At 50.4% G+C, this 11,851-nt stretch overlaps 1 protein-coding gene across 2 annotated transcripts in view; it reads right to left on the bottom strand.

The window, feature by feature from the left end:
- Nucleotides 1-420: 420 nt before the first annotated feature.
- LMCD1 (LIM and cysteine rich domains 1) overlaps nt 421-11,851 on the bottom strand; it is a 34,504-nt gene continuing 23,073 nt past the window's right edge. For both annotated transcript variants that reach the window (XM_029996216.2, XM_029996217.2), the window contains exons 4-6: nt 7,551-7,886; nt 1,563-1,778; nt 421-1,150 (exon numbers count right to left, since the gene is read on the bottom strand). In XM_029996216.2, coding sequence (XP_029852076.1) covers nt 992-1,150; nt 1,563-1,778; nt 7,551-7,886 — 711 coding nt within the window. In that variant the 3' untranslated portion in view covers nt 421-991. The remainder of the gene's footprint in view (nt 1,151-1,562; nt 1,779-7,550; nt 7,887-11,851) is intronic.

Here is an 11,851-nt window from a genome sequence, read left to right as displayed (position 1 = left end):
GAGGGGGTCATTGACATATTACAGGGAAAAACTGGCATTGCAGCATTTCAGGCACCGTGTCTCCCCCCACCCCCCCCCACAAGACAGCTTAGGCTGGAAAGCTGTTTTCCATAAAATTCCTGGTCAAACCCAGCCAAAATAAAGGCCCATACTTTAAATGCTTAACGACCTCCAGCATCGCAGTAGGAACACAATGCTGCTCTGTGGACACACGCTCGCCTGCAGTAACAGGCAGTGGGAGGCAGGCGAGAGGCCGGGGAGCCCAGTCGGGTCGGTGGGACCTCCCGGGAATGCTTTTGCATTCCAGTTTCAGGGCTAAAGCTCACAGGTGTTGGGCCAGTCAGCTGCCCTGTGGCAGAGCTGCACCCTTCCCATCTCAACAGGGTTAAACCAATTGCCCTGTGTGCCAACTTGTTATTCTTACATTATTGTACTCTTAGGAGGAGAAAGCTACAGCTACATGTTGCTGCAATTTTCTATCATTTGCTTTCAGAAAGTAATCACCCGGGTTAATCAAACTCTTCAAACCCACTGCTTTAGTAGAGTTGTCAGCAGTCTGTTAGTGTAAACTTCCAGTATGGATTTCAAAAAATATGAACCACCCTTGTTTTTGACCATGACCATAGGTTTAGCATGCCAAAAGTTACTTTTGAGATGCATTATTTCCAAAAGACTATTGGAAGATCTTAGTCGTAAGAAGCTTAGAGAGACTTTATAAAAAAACAGCATAACACAGAACCTCCTTTTCAGTCGCTCCTAGTCAGATATGCCGTGTACCTCCCACCCGCAGGCGTACGAGTTTTCTTTGCATCCTGCCCAAGGAAATATTCTCCTGCAAGCTATATGGGATGCAAGGGGGCACTTAGTTGCTTGCAAGTGAATAGCTAGGCTCTAATTTTTTTTTAACCTTCCCCTTCTCATTTACTCGAGAAATGACCCCAGTTCTGGTGGGACCTCGGGGAGCCCGCTTCGCCCCCGGGCTGCTCCCCGCTCAGAGGCGTTTGCTTTTGCTGCAGGTCGTGCACAGGAGGCTGGCGTTGTCCAGAGTAAAGGGTTTGCCGGTCAGCAGCGTCTCACACTCCAGGCAGGCGAAGTGCTTCTTGTGCCAGGTCATCCCTTCTGCCTGCTGGTAGTCCTCCGAGAAGATGATCTATGGAAAGACAGAAAATTGCTTATTTCCACCATCTCGCCGAGCCGGAGCACGGCAGGAGCAGGGAGAACCGGCCCCACGCCTCCCACCAAGCCCGTTAGCTGCGGAGGCCAGGCTTTGGGAACGGGTAAATAAAGGCACAGCACTGCTCCTGAGCAACTGCGCCAAGGCCACGGGCTGCAGTTAAGCGCTACAAAACCATCAGGTTTTAAACGCAACTAGAGCCGGACCCTCGCTCCGAGACAGATACGGCGTAGCTAGCCGAGACCGTCGTTAACGTCCCGCTGCTTCACCCCATTTTCTTTAGGCACCTCCAGCTCCCCAGAGCAGCCGCGGACCCGGTGTCCAGCACCAGAAGGATGCCGCTCCCAGAGGAACGAGCGGGCGGCCGGACCCCAGGGCAGGTCCCTACCTCGTCGCAGCCGGCGCAGCGCGGCCGGAGGCTCTCGCAGTAGTGGCGTCCGCACCAGGCGGCCCCGCTCTTCCAGAAGTAGATGAGGTCGACGAGGGGCTCGGAGCAGCGGCAGCAGACGAAGCACGCCGGGTGCCACTGGCGGGAGTAGCCCGCCCTGTCGGCGTAGACCACCGGGCAGTCCGCCGGCACCGGCTGCTTGCAGGTCTCGCAGCGCTGCAACGGAGAGGCAGCGGGGTGAGCGCGGGGCGGGAGCAAAAGCGGCGATGCACGGGATGGGTGTTTACTCCTCATCCTGATTCGCGGCACCTTTTCGACGCATCGTGCTTAACCGCGCAGCTGGCACGCGGCGTGGTCAGCAAAACAGAACACCGCGATCTCCGAGCACGTCCTCAACGCTTCCCGCTTCTGCATAGTCCGAAGGACCTACTGTGCGCCTGCTCGACAGCCCGCAGCACCAAGGAGGACAGTGGAAATAAAACATCTAATTCCACGACTGCTAAGCTGTGTGGCTTAGGTTGTTTTTGTTTCAGCTCTTATTCTGCGAAGGGAAACTTGAGAATACCAAAGCCGGATTTCACAGCTGTACCAGCTTGGAAGGCCCAGCGAACACACCGGTCCACAATGAGGCTATCGAAACAGTGCAGCAAGGTGGAAGAGCAAGGAAACACTAAACTGAAGAGAAGGCAATGGTTGCAGCTCCAGAAAAGCGCTGGGAAAAATATCTCAGTTGTGCAACAAGACTCAGACAACACAGAGAGCATCACAGGGCACCCACAGCTGACAGAACCAACACCTCCAAGTCTATCGCTCCACACCCTGTGCAAACGTTTGGACCAGTGCTACGTATGGACAGAGTGTCAAGCTGTAATATTATTAAAAGTCATTATAAGTATATATTTGCCAGCCTTCACCTGGAATACTGTTTACTTTCTTGCAGCCATATCCTCAGGCAGGTAAGAATGGCACTATCCACCATCAGCTAAGTGTCTGGCCTTTGGGACCCACTCCCCAAGCTAAAGCCAACCTTCACTAAGATCCAAAGGTTCTCCAGGAAAGAGTTAAGACATCCTATAGTGCAGAAGTACAGCACGTCAAAGATGTTATTTTGCATAGAGATTGCGAACTTTGTTCTTTTCTCACTGTTTTTTAATATATACCTCTATGCCTAAGGCAGATGTCACTCTACAGATTTCAGCACAGTGCTTTCAATTTATAACAGTCCAAAAAGACAGAATTAGATTTGGCTAATCTGAAGAGTAATTAGCATCTACACATACTACACACAAGACCAACTGGGTTTACTCTTTATCCGTGCCTGCAGAGCGATCCTGCTATTAGTTAAGAGCAAGCTTTAAAGCTCTCCTCTCTGAAGCTCACAGCTGATGGGCTGTTATTTAAGTTCCTATTTAAGTCTGGATAGTCCAGGTCAGGCTAATAGCTTCTGAGTCTGTGCTTTGTCACTCCCTAGAAGAAGTGCTCTTAAGTAGCAGCTGGAGTCTCTTCCAGCAGAGCCCTTGGCTGCAAGGCCAGACCTACTCGCAGTCTCCACAGCAGTCTGGCTACGGCTTTTATGAAACCAAGACGCAGTGCGAAGCAGCTTGTGTGTCGCACGCGTTGTGGTTGAAGCTGCTGTGCCCGACCGGAGCATTTGCACAGCAGCGTTCCCCCCTCCAGCACTGTCCAGGCAGCACAGGGTCAGGAATTTCTCTGTGCTCAGACGATGACTTCGCTTACAAATGCTCTGATTTAAGTCAACAACCTTCTAATAGGTGGGTAGAAGAGACATAAAAATAAAGTTTCTCAGTAGAAGGTAAGCTAACAGTTCCTGAGGAGGGCATCCAGGCAGACATCGGGGATGGGGCAGGGACAGAGGAGGGGGATGTCCCACGGAGTAGCTCTGGTCCACGTCCCAAGGAACAACACCCTGATGCCACCACAGCCCGGGAAACACTGTGCTGGGAGTACAGGACCCCCGGTGATCCTCCCTGCTACAACCCCAGTAAAGCAGCAGTGGCAGAAACAGCCTCTCCGGGGGCCCAGAGGGAGTGGGGTTTCTCTATGAGCTCTGCAAGTGCCAGACTAAAGACAAGTTCCCCACCACATCCAGCCCCTTTTGCTAGTTCACGGCATGAGTGGTAAAGAGACTATTCTTTGCATGTAGGGAGTTTTCTTAAACTCATTTCTCCCTTTACACAGCAGAAGGTTACAGGCCTGTTTACACCCACCAAGTGGCTTTTCTTTGTTTTGTTGCTATTATTTCTAGCACGCCACACATTTTGCTATTGCCTCCTCCTTCGTTCAGTCTGGATTTTCAGTAACTGTCCCGCAGCCCTTGGAGCACTTCCACCATGCTGACAGTCATCTCCTATTTTACCAGCAAATCCAGTATAACGAGCAAAAGCAGCGCAAGAGGAGAGACAAAATGTTTCCTGGCTTGGCTTTTCTGCGAGTCTGAAAGGGGATACGTCTGCTTACACTGCTCCTTCCACCGCGAAGGGCTTCAGACGCTTCTCTAAGTAGTCCCAAGACGCACGCCAAGGAAGGAGTAAAAGCTCAGGGCGGTGCAGAAGCCGAGCTATTTCTGGTCTCCATGAACAAGGACGTGAAGCTGCCGCGCTCAGTGCGGACCAGCTGGCAGAGCGCTACTGCCGGCACACCGGCCTCGCTGTCAGCGAGGGCAGAGGGGCTCCGATCAATTCTGCACCCATCATACGGGACCGAGGCCGTGCTTTTCCCTACGCCCCTGATACCTCCCCAAGGCACCAGATCTGGGCGACTCGGGGACCAGAGAGCCCGACCCTGCAGCTGCCTCCACACTGTCACCCCCAGGGAAAGCGCCCGACCCATCCATCCCAGCCCTGCTTATCTTGCAGGATCTAACAGCGAGAACAAACACAAGCAGCTTTCCAACTCCAAGCTCAAGTTTCTTGCCAATAAGAACTGTTAAAAAACCAACTTATTTTGCTGTTTCTTTCTATGGCAATTATTCACAGGGCTTTTCCCAAGTATCATATAACTTCCATCGCCCTGCCATTTACACACTAAATAAAAAGCGGCTCTTCAAATTTAAGATGGGATTACAGCTTGGTACTCATTTTACATCTCCATTGCAGAGGGAAAGGAGTGAAGACTTTATTAGCAGAGTTACCAGAGGTGTTGGCCAAGAAAGTGTCCCTTTCTCATAAGCTTTTTCAAACTTGCATTCTCCACTGGCTGCTATTTTGCAATGAGAGCTCCCACAGAAGGAGCTCCCCGGACACCACGAAGCTTCCCCTGAGCACTCACTACACAGCTGGCCTCAAGCTTTTTGGGACAGTGGCTAATTTTGATCAACTGCCTCAGGATTTGATTTGATTCCACCACAGTGGCTTATAACACCAGAACACTTTCCAGTTCTGAGGGGGTTAAAGATGATTTTTATGCTTGGTGGAGAACCTTCAGCTCATAGGACAGACATGGGGCCCCTCTCTGCAGCAGAGACAAGTTCAAAAAGCTGTTTGAGCTCTGATGCCTCTGACAGTGATTTACATTGGCCCTGTATGTTTTCCTTTACACACCAATTTCAACACAGCTGGCCTGAGTGTGCAATAAGAGGTTTAACAACCTTAGCACAGGGACCACACAAACACCCAAGGAAATCATTCCAGCTTGTTTCTTGGTGCAGCTTTGGTGCTTTCTGGGTTCATTCTCTTCTAGAGCAAGGGTAGCGGTTTTTTAGTGTGTGTCGTCCCTCCCCCCCCCCCCCCCCCCCAAAGTTCATAAATCTATAGCTCAGACTCACACATTGATCTGAAATAGGGTGAAATCAAGCCGCTGGTGCCAATTAAGAGGTTTGGTATTAAACAGATTCAAATCTGTGTCCTACTTCTAACGGACTCAAATGAAGAAGCATCATGCTTGAGAATCAGGATCTCCTAAAGCTATTCAGCACCTTATTTTCCCCCTATGCTCTTGAACCAAAGGCACTCATATCTTCTCAAAAAGCCTTTTTCATTCCTGCAGTCCTGCAGGTCTTCGAGGGCTGGGACAAACATGCTCCCAGCTGAGGACAGCATGTCCTGGAGTGTCCCCGGGCAGGCTGGTGGCACTTGTGGGCATCACCTGCGGCATCGCAGAGAGCAGCGGCGGAGGGGGGCTCACGGAGCTTCCTCAGGCTTGGGACCAGGCGTCATGTTTAACACCCAAGTTTTAGGAGACACACAGGAGATGGTCACACAAGTAGAGAGGTACCTAAACCTCCACTTCTGGAGCGTGCTGATCTACATTTCAACCCTGAACACTTCGACAACATTAAAGCCTCCGGTGTCAATGGCTTCGTGCACTGCATTTCTCAGTCCCTTTACATTCATTCTCTGTCTTCATATAGGTCATTTTGCTCACAACTACTTTCAACCTCACACATATTGCAAAGTGCTCTATCTCATTTCTCTATGGCAGAACTTTTCTTTCAGTGCAGTTCTGTGAAAGCCAGTTCAGCACATTTCAGGTCTTGGGACACAGTCCATTCGTATCAGGTCAGCTGCATTAATTCCTGCACAGAAGATTAAAAAAAAACCTGCCCATTTTAATTTGGAGGGGGGAAGCAGGAGGTCTGTCTTCAGAACAGCCAGAAACCACAGCACTTTGCAGTCTGCTGTGAGCTGAGCTGCACAGTGTGCTGGTCGAAGTGGATCTCCTGCAACTGCTTTTGAAGCAGTTCCATTTTTCAGCTAGTGCCTCTAGAAAAACGATGCTTTAAACTACAGAGAATAACATCACAGTTATGTATTTATTTGGAAGGACAAACTTGCAGTCTAAATAAACCCTCATTGCTAAGATGACTTTTATTAATGAGTTTAATGGAAACCTTCCTTTTTTGGCTATTTATTTTAGCTTAAAATTCTTTGTCCAATTCAGTATTTTGTTGCAATAGTGAAAAACTTTTACTGTATCACCGGGCTCTGAAAGTCAGATGCACGTTAATAGAAAAGGCCATAGCGGAGGGGAGACATTACCCAATATGGAATGAAAATGAAAACTGCTCTTAACATGCTACAATCCCAGTGTAGTAATGGCTAGAAAAATCTTGCCCTAAAAACACTCAGACACCATTTTTTTCCCAGCTTTAAATCCTTTGCTGCAAGTCACCCTCACAAGGGCCAGTACGAAATATTTTCACTCACCATATTCTGTGATAAGCGTTTGTTTAGCAACTACAATGGCCACTCCCGAAGGTGCTGGGAGAACATAAATCTAAAATGGTGTTGGGGAATCTCAATCATTTCCCCGTGGAAATGTATTTTTACGCCCAGAGACGTGCATGGTGTGTTCAAAGTCCCCCAGAGTGATTCCAGCCCCGGGAGCACTATCTCCACGTTCACAGCTTTGCATTAATTAGACTGAGCCACCACCTCCTGTCACTCGCAGTCTTTCCACTTGCGCAGGTCTGGAAGCCTAGCTGGAAATACTCACTAGCTCTCAGTAAAACAGTTTCTGATCTCGAGTACCTGACCGATGCACAATCACCCAGGGACATGTCACGCCCAGCCTTTCAGAGCTGCCAAGAATCCAAAGCTGAAACCACTGGCTCCTACAGCTAATGGAAAGTTTACTTACCTTGGTGGTTCGGCACCGCTTTTGCCGTGGAGGGAGGGAGATGGCGGAGAGGAGACAACCCACCCCTCCTCACCCCGTTAGACGGACGCCGGTGCTCGGCAGGAGCACGCGAGGGGTCCCACCGGGGTCTTTCCCGGTGCTGTACCAAAGCACGCCACGACGCACCCGAGCATCGCAGCACCGCTCCGGTAGTGTGAAAAAAGCACTGCAGCAGACTCGGAGATGCCCGCAGGATCAGGACCGTGAACGAGGAACAGATCACCCCGGCTGGCGCAACCTTCTCCCCCCTCTAGCCGAGGCCGAATCTATCCCCCGCGAGCTCCCCGAACTCAGAGCGGAGCCGGGACACCCCTGCCCGCGCGTCCCGCTGCCGCGGCACGCAGCACTTACGTAGTGCCCTCCGGCGGGCGCGCGCTCCAGGGCCCCGTTGGTGGACTCGGGGGGTTTGCCGGCAGCGATGCTCTTGTCCTGCGGCTTCCCCTCCTCCTTCCCACCGCCGCCCTGGCCCGGCAGTGCCACCTCCCCAACGCCCAGCGCCTCGGCTTTGTACTTCTTCACAAAGTCTTCCATCAGCTTCAGCTCGCCCTCGGCGAGGCCGCGGCACTGGGACGGGTCCTGGTCGTACAGCGGGAGTTGTCTCATCAGCTGCCGCCGGCGATAGTATGCCCCGTCCGTCCCCGCCACCGGCTGCATCTCCTTCGGGATCAGCTCCATGTACTGCATGGCCTGGGAGGGAGAGAGCACCGACAGTCACCCCGAGACGCCTCCGGCGGGGAAGCACGAGCTCTCCTTGCGCGGGTGCTTTGTAAAGAGATGCTCCGCTCGCCTTACGGAGCGGTGGCAGAGAACGTGCCCCTGCCCCTCCCTTCAAGTTGGTCTAACCTACACTTCAGAAAAAAAAGACTGAACTTAACACAGATGCAAGTAGCAGCCAGGCTGTTGTTAATCATTTTATCCTCAGAAAACAGGTTGGGTGGGGTTCTTGAGGATTTGGGGGTTTGTTTTTTAAAAAAAAAAAAAAAAACCCAAACCAAAAAACAGGCTCCCCAGGAAAGCAAAGCAGCAAAGACTTGCTTCACTAGTTTGTACCCAGATCCCAACACACCCTCCTTTGCCAGTGCTAGCTTGCCACTATTTCAGGTAATTTGACAACACACCTGCTGAAGAGACCAGAAACCCATAAACATCAAAACCTGAGCCCAGCCAGCCTCTCACTGCCTCGTGCCAGGATGGGGAGAGCTCCAGGGAGCAGGTCAGAGGCTGCACCAAGAGCACCCCATAGCCCTCATGGGCTGCACGCAGCATAATTTTACTGTAAAAGATCCCCTTTTATCAATAAAAAAAATAATCTTAATACAAGAAAAAGTGGTCAGATAGCAGTTGAGTCTGTATGTAACAGACAGCCACCAACTCTACCCAACTATTGACCCTGCAGTAAAGGGAAGGTGTTTGGTCACTGATGCCCTGCAACATGGAAAGTAAATGCCAAGAAACTATCCCAGATAAAGTCCCCTGCTCAACTGGCGACTAGCCACCACCTTAAAAAAAAAAAGCAGAGAAAATCATGAACTTGCAAGAGGTCTGTCCCACACTGAATTAGCATTTACAGGACAGTGGGGTCTGTACAGTTAACTTCTTCTGGCCTGGTGCTAAGGGGAAGGGAGTTTCCCACTCAATGCATTTTCCTATTGTAGTGTGAAGAGCTAAGGGGCAGCCAGTTGGCTCTCTGCCATTCCATTTTAAAGACCAGCATCCAGCTGCATTAGATTTGTTTCTTACTTGGTCAGCATTTGAAAACTGAATTTTAAGAAAGTAGAGAAGCAATTAACTGTTTACTGTACACAGTCTGGTTCAGTATGGCTTTTTAAATACAGAAAAGTGTGCACGACACTGAACAACTCGTGACATCTGTAAAAACTTCAAAGTCACCTTCCACCTCAGCTACTTTCAGCCAGACAGCAGCATTGCAGGGCAAGATTCCTACCTGAAGATTTGCAAGAGCAATAGGTAAATGATTTAATGGAGGCAGGGATTTTTCCCTGTTTCTTGAAGTGCATGTTAATGTCGCTGCACATTATGATATTAGACATCAACACTCAATGTATTGTGCCTCTGTGCAACTGCAGGATTGATATCCAGAAGTTTACTGAGGGAGGGCTGTCACCCTGTGGGAGAAGGTGCTGCTTGGGAATAGCTCTCTAACCAGAGAGCTGCAGGACGCTGTAGAAGTGATCTGGTGCACAGATGGCTTTCACAGAAAGTGAGAAATCCTAATAGGAACTACAGAAGCAAGAGACAAGAACTCCCTGACAGCTCCTCCCAGGCCTCACACAGGCACTGCCCCACAAAATAAGGATACTGCCAGTGGTATCTGACAACTGGCAAGAACAGCAACCAAAACCTTGATGCTGTATGACCATGAACATTAAGACAGCGTATGCTATGCAGTCCGCACTGGCCTGGTTCAGTCGCAGCAAGAGCGCTAGCAGAGTAGTAACACAGTAGGATCTTAATGGAAGAAATTCTTAATCCACTACAAATGGGCCAAGACTAATGAACACTTCTACCAGAGCTACAAGAATAGCACTGCACCAGCATGTGTATCTGAAGCGCCTTGTTCCACTCCAGCACCAGACTCTCCATTGCCAATACCAAATGTCTGCGCTGAAAGTGAGAGAGAAAAGCAAACTCTCAAGCCTTTCTTAAAACTACAGTTGGACTGCTCAGTGGCAGGTTTCAATATCTGCCCAGACACGTGGTGGGATTTTACTCCCTGATCAAGGGAATGCTTAAAGTTATAATTGCAGATGCCATAAAATGTCGCCAGAGAATGGATCAGGGAAAAAAATTCAACCTGACACCAAAAACTGACACGAAGGATAACTAAACATCATTTCTTCTGCTGCTACCATGTATTGTTACGGACAAATGCTTTACTAAGCCTTAGCGCAGATAATTTTGAGGAAGAACATTTTAGGTTTTCACTGTTAACTACTGGATTTTGGAGATATTTTATGATCTGCTCTTTTCACTTTCCCCAAGGACCCTGAATATCCACTTCATAACTTCTCCAGGCACAGCTCAACAAAAACATGCTCTAAACTTCCTCCTATTATTGGACCATCCACTTCAGGACAACAATATTAAAAACAATCCCAAGTTTCCAGCCTGCCTTCAGAAGGAAATCACTGGAGCGAGTCAGTTATGCACTAAAAGCTTTTGGCCCCGATCCCTTTTAAACTATCCTGAGAAAGACTGGATGTCAGCCATTCTCCTCAAAGTTTGTCAAGTTGATCTTCAAGCTAGAATTCATCAAGGTTGTCTTCAAAGCTCCTGCACCTCGTTTACTTGAACCAAGACACCTTCCAGTCTGTTGAGGCACTCTTTAGAGTTCCAAAGCTTTCACGAAGCACAGACCCTGAGCTGTCCCTTGCCAGCACCGCAGGGACGGAGTTTGCTGCTGCGGGTGGGGGGAGCTGCCGGGGTCCCCAGCTGCCCCCCCCCCGCACAGGGCTGCGCTCGGGATCACCCCAAACACGCGCTCACAACGGGGTACGGTCGGGGTTCGGGCCCGTAGAAGAAGCAAGCAGCCCAGGAGCCGCAGAGTTCGGGCATCCTTTTTCACAGCAAGGAGCCGACGCTGCGCCGAGGTGCCGAGCCAGCCTGCGGAGCAGTGAAACCCGGGTTCCCGATAAATCCCGGGCTGGGCAGCGTGCTTAATGAATCAGGCCGGGTGGGAAGAGTGCCATCATTGTTCTCCCCATCCCTCACGGACTCCCCGATGCCCCATGGGACCCGTGGAAGGCAAACACTGGTTAAACAAACATTCCTGCTGGGCCAGCTCCTACCAGAGACAAGGGGAAGGAAGAGGAGGCTGTGAGCAGCAGTGCTGCGATTAAACAGCCGGGCAGTCGGATGCGTGAGGGTCTCGGTCCCTCATTAAAGCCCAGTGGTCTGCCCCAGTCAGCACCACAGGCCCCAACTGCATTCCCAGTACAGACTTCATGTCACCCCCAGTCAGCCTTTCCAAGGGGGTGAGGGCAACGGAGTTTTAAGAAATAATCACAGTCTGTCTCTCGGGTCTGCAGCTGCAATTTCACATTTGTTTCCCCAATTCTTCAAAAAAATCTGGTTGCAATTTTCAGCAGCTTTAAACTATTTGTTTAATTTGAAGAGTAAAAGCTGTCCACTAATGACAGCGTAATATATAATGTTTTTAGTACCACAACACAGTTAAAAGCCAGTTAAGTGCTTTCCCTCAAGAAGCACTCTGCTGGCTAACACTTCCGCACACCGAAAACCACTTCCATTCGTTCCCACACAGCAATATTCTTGCCCAGACAGAAACCAGGCGCAGGAGGGAAGGAGGGACTGGGCTGGGGGCTTGTTTTCAGATCCAGCCCTCAGCATGGGACCACGGTCCCCATCTCCCCTTTTTACCCTGACTTCTCTTTACAAAACCTAAACAAATATTTTTATTTGGACCAGACTATGTTCAGCTGTAATGAAAAAAAAAAACCACAACCCAGCTCCAGTACTGAATCTGGGAGGGGTTCCTCAGGCAGCAGCGACAGGCAGAGCTCGTGCCCACGCAGGCAGGATGCTCTCAGCCGCAGAGCTCAGCTTAGCTCTCCCCCAGGCCAGCACACCTTGGCACGACGAGCCTTCCCGCTCCTGTTCCTCGCAGGGGG

This window comes from Aquila chrysaetos, chromosome 20, assembly GCF_900496995.4.
Source record: "Aquila chrysaetos chrysaetos chromosome 20, bAquChr1.4, whole genome shotgun sequence".
Taxonomy (NCBI): Eukaryota; Metazoa; Chordata; class Aves; order Accipitriformes; family Accipitridae; genus Aquila; species Aquila chrysaetos.
Note: the sequence above shows the minus strand (reverse complement) of the source record. Positions and strands in the feature narration are given on the sequence as shown.